Source organism: Nothobranchius furzeri, chromosome 10, assembly GCF_043380555.1.
Source record: "Nothobranchius furzeri strain GRZ-AD chromosome 10, NfurGRZ-RIMD1, whole genome shotgun sequence".
NCBI lineage: Eukaryota > Metazoa > Chordata > Actinopteri > Cyprinodontiformes > Nothobranchiidae > Nothobranchius > Nothobranchius furzeri.
In genome coordinates, this window is record NC_091750.1 from 59,043,639 (window position 1) to 59,058,129 (window position 14,491).

Below are 14,491 nucleotides of genomic sequence, written 5' to 3' on the forward strand. Positions count from 1 at the left end.
AACGTTCAGTGCTAACAGTGAATTAATAGTTGGCTCTAAAAACAACTCAATATTACAGTGAAATATATTCATCTAATTATCATTCATCTAATTATCAACTCACTGTTCATGACTCGTCTTCGCTTGTAATCTAGAATCTTCTGGTGCTGATCTGCGACTGGCAACAGTTGCTCATATCTGACTTGTTTGTTTTGATACATGGACTGCAGTACCCACATTTGGCCACAGGGTGTCGTTCTTACTTCATACTCCTAAAACAATCTTGTGTTATACTTCTAACGTCTCAGATCTCATATTTACTAATGTGTTCTTTAGAAACTCATGGCTGACAGCTCTATTCAAAAGCTTTATATTTTGTACTGCAAATATTAATGACATCATCAAATCCAAATTGTGTTTGTGCCATGATTTCCCAGCGAGTGTGTTCTGCATATGTGTTTATTTTTCATTAGGGAACCCCAGAGCGCCTAATCATGCACCTGGTGGAAGAGCCGTCAGTGGTGGACCCAACCTACATTGAGGACTTCCTGCTGACCTACAGGACCTTCCTGTCGAGTCCAATGGAGGTTGGAAAGAAGCTGCTGGAGTGGTTCCAGGTGGACAGCCTCAGGGACACGGTCAGTGTGTGTAGTTACTGTTAGGGAACTCTGAGCTCATCTTTAATCACTAACAGGTTTAGGGTTTAGCTTTCTAATTCTCCGACTTTAGCTTCAGTTGGGAAGGTTGGTTGCATTTTTTTTCCTTTTCAAGAAATATGTTTTTAAGTGTATTTTCATCCATCCTATTGTAAGATATGTGTTTTTAAGTAGCAGTCTTTATGCTTCTGTCAGCTCTTCTCTTGCTTTCGTTGGAGGATATTTATGTGTTGCGCCGCTCACCTGCTAATCAATACGAGTACAGCAAGCTCAGCTGTCCTTGAGCCAAGTAGCGATTCGCTCATGCCTGAAGCTCCCGTCGTCCATAACAGCTTTAACCTAAGATTAGTCTTGTACTGTCAATAGTCTTTATGTAGTTGTCAGTCAGGCTCATAATCCTTGCCCTCCTAGAGCGGATCTAATCATGTTCAGAGCAAACAGAAAGTACTAAGATGTGGAAATAAGTCTTTTTCATTGGTTAAACAAAATCTTTTTGCATTACCTTCGTCACTTTCTTTAACACCTAAAGTGTCCTTAAGTGACTTCCAAAACACAATGCTCTGCAGCATAAAACAGAAAGACTTCTCACCTGTTCCTATAAATATTCTGCACAAAACTCGTCCGCGAATAGCATCGATGCTTCAAACAGATGAAATAGTGAACAGAAAAAGAGCGCCGCCTGTCCTCTGAATCAAGCTGTCAATGTTTCTCACAGGTAACCAGAATAGTTCTGCTGTGGGTCAACAACCACTTCAATGACTTTGAGGGTGACCCCGCCATGACACAGTTCCTGGAGGATTTTGAGAAACATCTTGAAACTGCAGTAAGAACAACATTTAAACTTGTCAGTTAGCCCGTTTTTGAGCCGCATTTTCACTTTTCTTGACATCAAAGTTGAAACCTTTTATAATATTTCAGAAATAAATCTAAACATCTTTTATTTCCAAACCCACCTTAGAGACCAACTGTCAGATTTGGTATGACTCCAGTTTGGGTTTTTTCCTGATTTCTCTCTCCATGGTAGAAAATGAAGGGCCATCTGAGGTTGCTGAACATTGCGTGTGCAGCCAAGGCAAAGTGGAGACAGATCACTCTGCAGAAAGCGACCAGGGAGTCACCACTCTACTTCAGCATCAAAGGCGGCAGCGAAAGAGGGTTTGGCATCTTTGTTGAATCGGTGGAAGAAGGCAGCAAAGCTGCTGATGTTGGGCTGAAGCGGGGAGATCAGGTGGGGAAACATACATTAATATGACATAATTTGGTGAATCCATCACTCAGCCATTTGGGTTACTGTAAGCAGGTGCTTTTATTTTTGTATAATTCACTCTGTTAGTTAAAAATATACACAGTATTTAGAACATTTGTTCTGATTACTAAAGGTCACACCGTTTTCCAGGGGCGCACATAGGATTTTCAAACTGGGGGGACAAAGTTCCAATGTACCCTCCCCCAAACACATGCACGCACACGCACACACACACACACACACACACACACACACACACACACACACACACACCACATACGTACACATACACACACACACATACACGCACATACACATACACAAACTATTGCAAGCGCCTTAACTAGAGCTCAGTCAGTTTGTGTAATTTCATCCAATGGTTTACGTAAAAACTAACTTTTATATACGAGTTTGAAGCCATTATGCAGTGGAACGCTGGCAACAAAGCTCTGCCTGATCAACACTATAAATGATAAATAATCCGCACTTGTATAGCGTGTCTCAAAGTAAGGACTCCAAAGCGATCTGAATCGGGGGGGGGGGGGGGGGGGGGCAGATTCCCCCCGTCCCCCACCCTATCTGCGCGACTGCCGTTTTCTCACTTTCCTGTCCCCGCCTTACCAGTGTGCTGTTGTTTTATGTGTTTTAGGTGGAATTTTTTGGATTGAACACTCTTCATTGGTGATTTATTTTTTGTAAGATCAAAAGAAAAAAACCAATGCAAATCCATCAGAGAGCAATTTGTGTTCAGTGGCCAAAATGGGCTAATTATTCCCTCAGTGAGAAACACCCTCAGGCTGCGGTGAGACACTTAATTCCAGCAGTTTGTGCTTAGTTGTATTAGTCTAAACAATTAACTGTACTGAAAACATTTTTCAATGAATATTACTGGTTATAATTGGTCATTCTGAGTTTTTAATGCAGGCTAAACATGAAAATAGTCTCCTACATTTATCTCCTGCATTAGCTTCTGATAGAAAATACAGCAAAACTCAAGGACATGAAAAGCCTGATAGATCTACATCACACTGTCGAGCCTGGTTTATACTTCTTCATGAGCTTTGCAATGGAGAGATGTACATGGAGTGTCGGAACGGTTTTCACATTCGAACTGTTCAGGCAGCGGAGTGTTGCAAAGCAATTCCCCGCCAGGGCAACAGAGGGCGTAGCACTGTTCTGTGGTATCCTGCCACCGTAACACTCATGTACCCAGTCCACGATAGTGTATTTGTTAATGTATTTATATATTTCAGAGACTTTATAAGACAGACAATTTTTTCCTTCATTCTCCTCCAATTTTGTATGCGGTCGCCACCTCTAAACCCACATTTCCCGTTGTTCCTGTCCGCGTTTGCTCCATATTTTGTACTCCCTCACTCACGGGGAATAAATGTTAATATTTTTAGACTTTTTCCGCGATTCATTCTTCAATCTGTTCAGGGTCTGCCGCTGAATATCTGTGTACTGTTTAACGGAGCTACAGCGGTGCTGGTGACGAATATAGCGGAAGCGGCGTCCTGACCAGTTACAAGATTGTGGTCTCCATGACTTTCGACAGATGTTTAAAATTTTGGGCGTCTCTGTCGCCCTCTGTGAGTCTGTTGGAGAGCCTTTGCGCCCACGCATAATAGCGTTGCATGTCTCCGCACAGACGCACAAGTATAAATCAGGCTTCACTTAACATTCATGGACTCACCCGTCTTGCCTCACGGCAGGGAAGGCTGTTGTTGGTTTAGCGTCCAGGAATTAGTAGAGAACGTCTCTGCTGGTAGAAGCGTCCAACGTCCAAATATCAGGAAATAAGACTTCAAATCCAGTCTTCTGAGGCTACTTTCTCCTCTGGCTGAATTCTCCATCCTCAAACAAGTGCACCGGAGCTTTGTTTCCCCAGAGAATAACTTGAAAGGCATTCATTTCTACTAGAGACTACTGCAAATGTATCAAAAATATCAGTAAAGTAGACTTTTAAAATCTGGAGTAAATATTCTTGTACCAGAACACTTTGGAAGATTTAGGAAGAAATTCAAAAATTATGTTAGTTAATTATGATAATCTGGAGTTTATTAATTTTTAACTCATTAAGAGGTAAAGAGAATAATATATTTTTAATCTGTCTGATCATCTACTTTCAGCATTTTATTCAAATGTATTTCACAGGATCTTCACTGAACAGGATAAATAAAAAATTCAGTAGAAGTTCCGTCCTAGCCACGACGACAGGAAGCAGGCAGGATACAAATGCTTACATTTGACTAATCTGTGTGTGAACTTTGTGAAAACTGCTGACAAACTATCAGTAGCAAAGCTCAGATGAGGTCAGAGTGACTCCTGATGTTCATGCAGGACTTGTGACCCACTGTGCAGCGCAGTGAAAGTTGAAAATGGTAAAGATTTGGTTTGTTTCTTATGTTAGGACAACTCTAATTTAAAAAAAAAGCATAGCTTTTTTTTAGTTTAGCCTCCTAAAGTGTGCGCACTTCCTTATTTCACAATTACAGCGCAGCAAGTTTCGATCTTCAGTTTGTTGCAGTGAGTAGGAAGTTAAAAGCGTCCAAGTAGCTTTCTTTTTAGCCCTATTTTTACACTTTTATCCATTTTCCCTCGTGAGCTCAATCAGATCTTTTTAATTCACGCAAGTCCTCTGAAGGTGACCGAACTACACACTTCCTTTCTTGTGTCATTTAGTACACAAATGTGCTATGCGGTTAACTTTTTGACATAATGATTCAAATTAAAAATAAAAACTTCCCAGAAAAATCCCAGTAAGTAGTGGTTTTGTTTCAGATCATGGAGGTCAACGGTCAGAACTTTGAGAACATCTCCTTCAACAAAGCTGTGGACATTTTGAGAAATAATACACACCTCTCCATCACTGTGAAAACCAACATATTTGGTGAGTGAACGTTTTGCAGATATCAAAAATGTCCCAAACATACGTAGTAGATGACATCTTCCTGTTTGTATCCAGTCTTCAAAGAGCTCCTCAGCAGGATCATGCACGAAAAGAAGAACGGTGGTCCTCACATCCCTAAGATCCAAGAGAAAAAAGGCAACCGCTTCTCCATACCCGACCTCCCTGGAGACATGGAGTTCCCTACGGACCACAAGAGTACCCGGAAAATGAAAGCCAACACCGTGTCGGGAGGACGGAACAAGATCAGGAAGATGCTGGAGAAGACGCGCTTCAGCATTCTGCCACCTAAACCGTTCAGGTAGGAGCTTGCAAATGAAAATAGAAAAATATAAATTAAAATTGTAGCAGTTAGCACATTTTCCACTTCTCTTTTAGTTTTTACAAACTGAGCATTTTAAATAAAACTTTTAATTTTCACCTTATTTTCCTTACCCCTGCCGTATCATGTCAGAGTTTGCTATAAAACTGTCATTTAATTTAACACTTTTCCACAGCTTTTGTAAATTAAACCACTTCAGTGCAAATTAGACATTAAAAAGGCGTCATCATCCTCGCATAACCATCGTTAGCGGCTTCCATAATCAGCAGATCGAAGCGACTGTGCAGACGAGGCTCATATTCAATATTCCACCCGTAACGTGGCGACACAAATAAAATTTAATTTCATCATTTCATTCCTCTCCAGGCCTCATTTACTTCCGCGGGGTGTCAGTGCAAGAAAGGCAGCAGACACTGTTCTCGTTCTCGGTTCATTGGAGAGCAAACTAATTCAGTGCAACTCTTTCTCTCACACACACTTCCCTGCACACACACCGTCATGTATGTCCTCTCCTTTACAGCTCACGGTTGATTGAGTGCATCAACTCACAGAGTTCACACACACACACACAAAAACAAAAAAAACAAACAAACGTGTGCCATCTCAAACACAATCACACGGCTGTTTGATCCAGCTTTCAAAGGTTCTCCGCTGTCATCTATTTATCACCCAAACAAGGGGTTCTTTGCTCTTTTATTCAAAGTTCAAAGAATAAAAAACTCTGATTAAAGGGTCTGGAGATGAGAATGAAAGCAAGCCAGGTGATTAGGGTCATTGAAGATTCACCAGCACCTTTTACTGGATAATGATGCGAGGGGAGGGGCTGCTGCAATGCAGTCTAATGTTTTTGTGATCGCATGAGAAAGGATTTTTAAAAAATGCAGACTGGTGAGAACGCACAGAAACATCTGCCCAGTTTTAGGTTAATTTCACATTTTCTCTGCATTTATTATGGTTTTGCTTGGTTGTTTTAAAAGTCTAGTTAAATAAAGACATAAATAACAGTTTTCAAATGATCATATTTATTAACAGAAAAAAAGGTAAAGACAAAGAAGCCATCCTTCTGTGTTTTAAAGTAATTGAATTACAAAAGAACAGAGAAAAACGTGGTCAAAGTTCAGGTCAGCTGTCAGAACTACAGTTACATCATCTGCAAATGTATGGAAGCACATTGCTATCAATGCAAGGGGAAAATAATCTCATAAAAAGAGAACGGGAAAATAATCTCATAAAAAGAGAACATCTCTCATTATAACATAACAGAAATCTAGTTTTAATTAAACTTTCTCATAATAGCGACATCTAAAAGTTGTTTTAAGAAGAAAGTTTCATGTAATAATCTGAGTTTGGTCCGCATGGCCGGTAGTAAGTCGGACCTGTTCCCGGTGAGGGTTGGACTCCGCCAGGGCTGCCCTTTGTCACCGGTTCTGTTCATTACCTTTATGGACAGAATTCCTAGGCGCAGCCGTGGTGTGAAGTGTGTCGAGTTTGGTGGCAGGAGAATCTCGTCTCTGCTTTTTGCGGATGATGTGGTCCTCCTAGCTTCATCCAGCTCTGACCTTCAACTCTTGCTGGGCAGGTTTGCGGCCGAGTGTGAAGCGGCTGGGATGAGGATCAGCAACTCCAAATATGAGACCATGGTTCTCGACCGGAAAAGGGTGGCTTGCCAACTCCGGGTCGGGAGAGAGGTCCTACCTCAAGTGGAGGAGTTTAAGTATCTCGGGTCTTGTTCATGAGTGAGGGTAGGAGGGATCGGGAGATCGACAGGCGGATTGGTTCAGCGTCTGCAGTGATGCGGACGCTGAGCCGATCTGTCGTGGTGAAGAGGGAGCTGAGCCAGAAAGCCAGGCTCTCCATTTACCGGTCAATCTACGTCCCAATCCTCACCTATGGTCATGAGCTTTGGGTAATGACCGAAAGAACGAGATCGCGGATACAAGCGGCCGAAAGGAGTTTCCTCAGTAGGGTGGCCGGTCTCAGCCTTAGAGATAGGGTGAGGAGCTCGGACATTCGGGAGGGACTCGGAGTAGAACCGCTGCTCCTCCGGATTGAGAGGATTCAGTTGAAGTGGTTTGGGCATCTGGTCAGGATGCCTTCTGGACGCCTCCCTGGGGAGGCGTTTCGGGCATGTGCTGCCGGCAGGAGGCCCCCGGGTCGACCCAGGACACGTTGGAGATGTTACATCTCCAATCTGGTCCGGGAACGCCTTGGGGTCCTGCCAGAGGAGCTGGTGGAGGTGGCCGGGGAGAGGTCGGTCTGGAGCTCCCTAGTTGGGATGCTGCCCCCGCGACCCTGACCCGGATAAGCGGAGGAAGACGACAACGACGATCTCGCAAGAGCGATAAAAGTCATAATGGAAAAATGACAGTTATAAGTTGTGGTGTTCTACTCCAAATTAATGTATTAATCCAGTTCTTGATTCTTAACTTTTAGGAAGCACAGCAGCAGCAAAGCTGCAAAACGGGAGGCAAACCTCAGAACATTGGTGCTTAAATCAACAAATTACACTCGCTAGCCCTGTTCTCTCCTAGCTCCATCACTCACACCCTGTTGCCAAGGCAGCAGACCGACAGCTCTTCATATAGTGTAACAGGCTCACAATGTCAAGAACATCCACAGATTTCTCAAATAAAGGGACCATATCTAAATGTTTTATCAGGACATGCAGTTTTTGTGTAATATTTTGTTAATGTAAAATTATTTCAAAGATTTTAAATGTGAAAACGCTCAAACGGGAAGCCAACTTCTACTTTAAAAGTTGCACCTCAACTAGAAAGAGGAAGTACCACAAATGTATGCAGACAAGAAATCCACATGAGGGCTGTCTTGTTGCTTATTATTACGAGAAACTTTTGTGTTAAAGGGAGATTTGTTTCACGTTATAACAAGAAGCATTCTCGCTTTTACAAGATACTACTTCTATATTTTTCCCCACGTTGGCGGTAATGCGCCTCCGTGCAAATGTTCATAGATTCAGTATTAATATTAGCCTAGTGAACTAGACCAAATTCTTGCTTTGCAAAGTTTAAATAATACATTTATTTAATCTGGCTTGCCAGGCTATATTAATATCCCTTTTAAAAATTAATTTTCCTTTGAAATTTGATTTAACTTTTCGTACCTGTGCTCAAATAAATGGAATGAAGAAAATGAAAAGATGTTTATTCCCCCGATACTTTCTGACATCTCATGTTGTTTTAGTGTCATTTTAAAATCATGTCTGACATTTTCATTTATATTTATTTATTCAGACTTGTGTGTTTAATAATCTGTTAAAATAAATGCTGTAAGACGACTGTCCTACTCACACTCTTCAGCAGTTTGTTTTATTTTCATGTGTTTAAATGTTGTCTTTCTTCTGCCTGTCTCTGCTGCTTCAGGGGCCTGTTTGGGTAAGACCTCTTGTGTAATTCACCACCCTGCAGCCATGATGTTTTGCATCCATCTGCAGACCTGCACACAGCAGGCTGTCAAACAAAGACTCTACCAGCCTCTTAGGAAACACTTATACTTGTTTTTATTTTTTTGAAGTCAGGGTGTTTGGCATCCCAAATGAATTTGACAGTTTTTGCAATTCTGTAAATAGATAACTTTGGACGTTTTTTACATCTCGGCTAAATCTACTCCACAGAAACGAGCTGTTTGGTTATTAACATTAATTAGTCACATGACATGTAACCTAACTCATTCACTGCCAGCCGTTTCCTGATCAGAAACGCCCTTCGCTGCCAGTGTTTTTCAAAGTTTTACAGGTTTTTTTAAGAGTCACAGAACGTTGCGCGCTAGGACGATGTCGACGTCACAACTAACAAAACACAGAGTAAACTCACCTCATCAGGAAGAATCAGTGTGTTGCGAGCGTTATCCGTTCTTTCATAATCCGTTGTTAAATTGTGATCGGCAGAAGCTTTTCCAGTTCGCTCCTCACTTTTTTTTTTTTTACAGCAGCGGCCCAAAACGATCTCCTAACACATGGATTTTCTGCTTCCTGATCACGTGACGTGTGACGTATGTGGATGAAGATCTGCTTTAGAGCTGGGATGTTTGTTCTCACGGTGCGGGGGCTCGTTCCGACGCCCACACAGTAAAAAAATTCAAATGACGACTTTGGCCAGATGTCCAAATATCTGGAAAATAAGACTCCAAATCCTGCCGTCTGAAGCTCAGCTGTGATGTGGGAAACTTCTACTTCCTGGAAGTGGTGCACCAGTGATTTTTGCCCCTCTTCCCCAAGTACAACTTACATGGCATTCATTACTACTAGACCACTGCAAATGTATTGATTTAACAACTGTTTCACACTTTTAAAGCAACAATGCTTTTCTAAACTATTATTATTATTACAAAGGAAGTGTTGTAGATTTTTTTAGGTTCAGTCGAACCAATGTTTATCACAGATTTTTATTTATTATTATTATATAATTTGCTTTCAAATAGAAAATACATATTATCCCCCGTAAAATACACAAATAAACCAGCTGACCTCTCAATGAAACCGCTCTCACTATGAGCTTGAATGAACCAGGCAATATTACTACTTATAGACAAACATGGTGGTAGTAGTATCATGCTGTAGGGATTTTTTTTTACCAATAATACAGGCCAGAATGTATCCACCTACTTTATGGGAAAGGTCTGAAAGTTTTCCATCTGGTCTTATCAACCTTTTATCTTTGTTGGGTCTTTGTCTTGACTCTCGTTTCTGAATACATGAACCTTAGTTTACTTTCCTTATCTGTGTTAGACATTTTTCTGCTTGCTAAGGATTCGCTGCCTTTTCTTCCTGCTTCTTCATCATGTTGATGCTTACCTTCTCCTGTCTGATCTTCAGTCACTTTTGCCTTTTATGTTCATCTTTCTTTCCCCTGTTTGGTCTTATTGTTATGGAACAAATAGTGCAGAAACATAACTCAAGGGTAGATTTGAAAAAAAAAAAAGAGGTCCCTATCCAGAAGGAAATTAACTTTTTAAAGTTTTAAAGTAAGTGAAAAAAATAATTTTGTAACCAGCCCGATCATTCTCTTAAGCTGTAGTAGCTGTGTTCTGTTGACTTTAGCTTAGCAGAAACCATGTTAGTGAATGGTAACAGCTAGCATTTATAGTAAAGAAGTCATGAAAATTACTCTTAAAGATCCTATTTTTTTTCTTGGTGACCTCAATAATCATATTGACTGCAAATAAAAATAATGAGTAACATGAAGGAATTACAGGAGCCAATTTAGATTTGGGACTACATTACAGGAAAACACCACTGCTGTAAGGCACAAGGACATGATGCAGAGGCCCCAAAATACATCTACTTCTGTAAACATAAATGCGTGGCTTTTTACTGTGGTAGTTTGGGTACATTACATTTCTGAAGCAAGAAAATGGCTCTTGCTTGTATTTCAAAGCTTTCAAAAACATCTAGAAACACGATATTTCACAGAATTCCATCCAATGTGGAATGAAGAGGACCATGGCTTGCTGTCCAGGGAATTCATCCAACAGCACCCGTAGAGAAAATCAATGTCTGGTTTGTGAGGAGAATTTCACACCAGAGGACTGCAATGAAAAAAAATTAGGATCATTATTAAACAATTTTCATGGCTTTCACATGAAACACTAGCTTTTACCATTCACTTACATTGTTAATGCTAAGCTAAAGCTAACTGACTACTGCCTGATTATTAGGAGAATGACTGGGCTGGTTACAACATGCTTTTACCCACTTATCTATGGAGCTAGGATTGGGACAATATTCAGCGTAACTTGTACCAAGTTTTGTAACTTCGAACATGTTTCATCACATGTAACTTTGGATTCGTAACTTGTAACTTTGGATTTGTAACTTGTAACTTTAGTTTTCTAACTTGTAATTCTCAATTCGTACTTGTATTTCTTGTTTTGTAACAGAAAAGTTTTATTTTGTACATGTATTTTTTATTTTGTAAAATCAAACTTTTATTTTGTACATTTACTACTCATTTTGTAACATCAAACATTCATTCAGAAACATGAAACTTTCGTTTTGTAACTAGCAGACTTCCAAATTGAAAAAATCAAGGTACAAGTTTGAAATCAAAACTCTCAAAACACACATTTCATTCTACAGGTACAAACCTCAAATCTACAGTTACGGATCTTTTTGTCTCGCTTCTAGCGTCAGTGGGAGGAACTTGGATGGAACCAATGAGAGCACGAGTCTTAGCTACCAATCACGTTTCTCAAATTCCTGTCCAATCATTGGGAGAGGAGGGCAGGGTTCTGTCAGAGCTGTAGAAAGAGAGAGTTACGACACTCTTTGAACTCGCCAACTCGCAGTCACGTGGTTCATGGAGCTCTCAGTTCCAAACATCCCAGAGCGCCGTAAGTCAGTTTGAACCGCGTATGATGGGACAAATCACAAAAATTTTATATAATCTAATTTCCCCTGGCGATTTGTGGTAATTATTGAATAATATTATATATTATATTATATATTGTGTCCTAACTCCTTCACAAAGTTGCCTATTTATATTTTTCCGAGCATTAGTAGGAAGACAAACACCCGTGACTGTTCTACATTACAGGAACACGACAGTCCTAACACACTGTAAAACACATTTAGACCGCATACATTACTATAATATACTATAGCAATAAATTTGATGTGTTGCATTACTACACGGGTGTTTGTCTTCCTACAAATGCTCGGAAAAAATATAAATAGGCTACTTTGTGAAGGAGTTAGGACATAATATATAATATAATATATAACATTATTCAATAATTACCACAAATCGCCAGGGGAAATGTGATTATATAAAATTTTTGTGATTTGTCCCACCATACGCCGTTCAAACTGACTTACGGTGCTGTGGGATGTTTGGAACTGAGAGCTCCATGAACCACGTGACCGCGAGTTCAAAGAGTGTCGTAACTCTCTCTTTCTACAGCTCTGACAGAACCCTGCCCTCCTCTCCCAATGATTGGACAGGAATTCGAGAAACGTGATTGGTAGCTAAGACTCGTGCTCTCATTGGTTCCACCCAAGTTCCTCCCACTGACGCTAGAATCGAGACAAAAAGATCCGTAACTGTAGATTTGAGGTTTGTACCTGTAGAATGAAATGTGTGTTTTGAGAGTTTTGATTTAAAAAATGTACCTTATTTTTTTCAATTTGGAAGTCTGCTAGTTACAAAACGAAAGTTTCATGTTTTTGAATGAATGTTTGATGTTACAAAATGAGTAGTAAATGTACGAAATAAAAGTTTGATTTTACAAAATAAAAAATACATGTACAAAATACAATGTTCCTGTTAAAAACAAGAAATACAAGTACGAATTGAGAATTACAAGTTAGAAAACTAAAGTAACAAGTTACAAATTCAAAGTTACAAGTTAAGAATCCAAAGTTACATGTGATGAAACATGTTCGAAGTTACAAAACTTCGTACAAGTTACGCTGAATATTGTCCCAATCCTAGCTCCATACTTATCTAACTCTGGGGAATGTGGCAACAGATTAAATTTCACTTGGGGTGTCTCTTTAAAGCTTTACAGCACATCAGCTTTTTGTTTGTTTTTCTCAAAATAATTGTTTTCCTTCTCATATGTGCAGTTCAAGGCAGCCTTATGTTAGTTTATCAGTGTTTGAAGCTGTAACGAAATGAAAATACAAAAATGTACCAACGTTATAAACCATCAGTAAAGTGTGTGCGCGTGCGTTTCTGTCTATTAAAGAGTCTTATCAGTCCCTGAAATTCATAAAAAACCCTCATAAAAAAGATCTCTGGAGTATCGCTGCTGCATATTAAAATAAAACACATAGCATGTTGTGTTATATGAGAGTGGACATTTAGATAAAATCAGCCTTTTTATGTCACTGTTATGAGTTTGAGTTTTTAATATGCTTTTATTCTTGACTTTTCACCTGAAACCCATAACAAAGGATCAAGAAATGTAGAAACATCCTTTACTTTTAATTCTTGTTTATTACCAGAACTGATTTTATTTTATTTTTTTATCCCTCTAGTGATGGTGGCATAGGTCAGTCTCAGGACGACAGCATCGTAGGCACCAAGCAGTGTCGCCACAGTGTAGCCATCATGCCAATTCCTGGAAACCTCTCATCGAGCAGCCCGGACCTCCTGCAGCCGGCGAACAGTGTCCTTGACTTCTCTAATCCCGCTGGTAAGAAATGAATGAGAAAACATCAAATTCAAAGTCAGTACAAACCTTAAAGCTATTAAACTGTTAGCTTTCTAAGAATGAAAATCATAAAATGGGTATGCAGGAATTTCATTATATATAATGCACTTTTGAACGTGGATATAATGGTTGGCTCCACTCATAATCTGTTTTCTAAAGGCTTGCAGGAGCCTCTTTTAGAAAACAATACCACCAATTTGCCGCAGCGTCGAACCAGCATCAGGGAGCTTTAGTTCATTAATAAGTGGTCAGACTGTGGCGGTAATGTGGCACAATCATGTCCTTTTTTACAAAAGATGAAGTGATGGCATTATAAAGGGGTATGGGGTGGTCTCTGCAGTGCCGCGGACTTCCGTTTAACTTGGACATAACTTGCATTTTATTGCGATTGAAGCTGCACTCCAAGTTTTTTTTTTTTTTTTTTTTTTTTTTTTACCAAGCAGCTCCTAAAGGTGTCTGTCCTCCACAGTCCCTGTATAGTCTCTGGTGATCTGTACCTCCTGACCCGATTCTTTAACTTCACTGAACGGTGAAACCGCTTGCGGAAGGACCAAGATGCTCGGGACAGAGACACCGCAAACAAGCTGTCATCCTTGAGCATGAAAACATAGTGTACACTTCAAATGTCTTTATTTCTCCTTGAAACAAACAAAAATCAGTTTTTCTCTCAAGGTAAACTCGTGAAAAGGAAGGCTGTGCCTGTTAGCATCAGTATACACACACACACACACACACACACACACACACACACACACACACACACACACACACACACAATCCCAGTCATAAATAACATGTGTTTGTCTTTTTGAAGCTGAATTGCTCCCGTTTGACAAGAATGAACCTCCTGGACTATTACAGGATGTTTTAAATCTTCACCTGTCGGTGGGGCTTCTGAGTCCACGATTATTTAAACAAACACAGATGACCTCACTGAAAGTTATTTATGTGTGTGGTCAGAATGGAAGAAGGAAGAACCAGGAGATATTCTGCTATGTTTTTAGTCTGAGAGTAAACCTTAGCAACACTTTTTTTAGCACAACATTTTCAATAAGGTTCCTAAGATGTGTCTGACCTTTCCTAACCTCACATTTCCACTGGATGCGTAGGCGACATGTAACAAAATAAACGTCTTTTACCTTTAAGTTGTCTTTGAACCGGGAGCTTTGCAAATGCAAGAATGCAGCCAAAGCAATCCACACAGC

At 40.1% G+C, this 14,491-nt stretch overlaps 1 protein-coding gene across 12 annotated transcripts in view; it reads left to right on the forward strand.

The window, feature by feature from the left end:
• The window catches only part of LOC107386829 (rap guanine nucleotide exchange factor 6), a 153,487-nt gene that overhangs the window by 108,360 nt on the left and 30,636 nt on the right, over positions 1–14,491 (forward strand). For 8 of the 12 annotated variants that reach the window (XM_070555840.1, XM_070555829.1, XM_070555835.1 and 5 more), the window contains 7 exons: positions 453–617; positions 1,351–1,458; positions 1,660–1,863; positions 4,666–4,774; positions 4,850–5,093; positions 8,495–8,506; positions 13,111–13,268. In XM_070555840.1, the coding sequence (XP_070411941.1) occupies positions 453–617; positions 1,351–1,458; positions 1,660–1,863; positions 4,666–4,774; positions 4,850–5,093; positions 8,495–8,506; positions 13,111–13,268 (1,000 nt within the window). The remainder of the gene's footprint in view (positions 1–452; positions 618–1,350; positions 1,459–1,659; positions 1,864–4,665; positions 4,775–4,849; positions 5,094–8,494; positions 8,507–13,110; positions 13,269–14,491) is intronic. The other 4 variants (XM_070555838.1, XM_070555836.1, XM_070555839.1 and 1 more) reach the window with 1 other exon arrangement.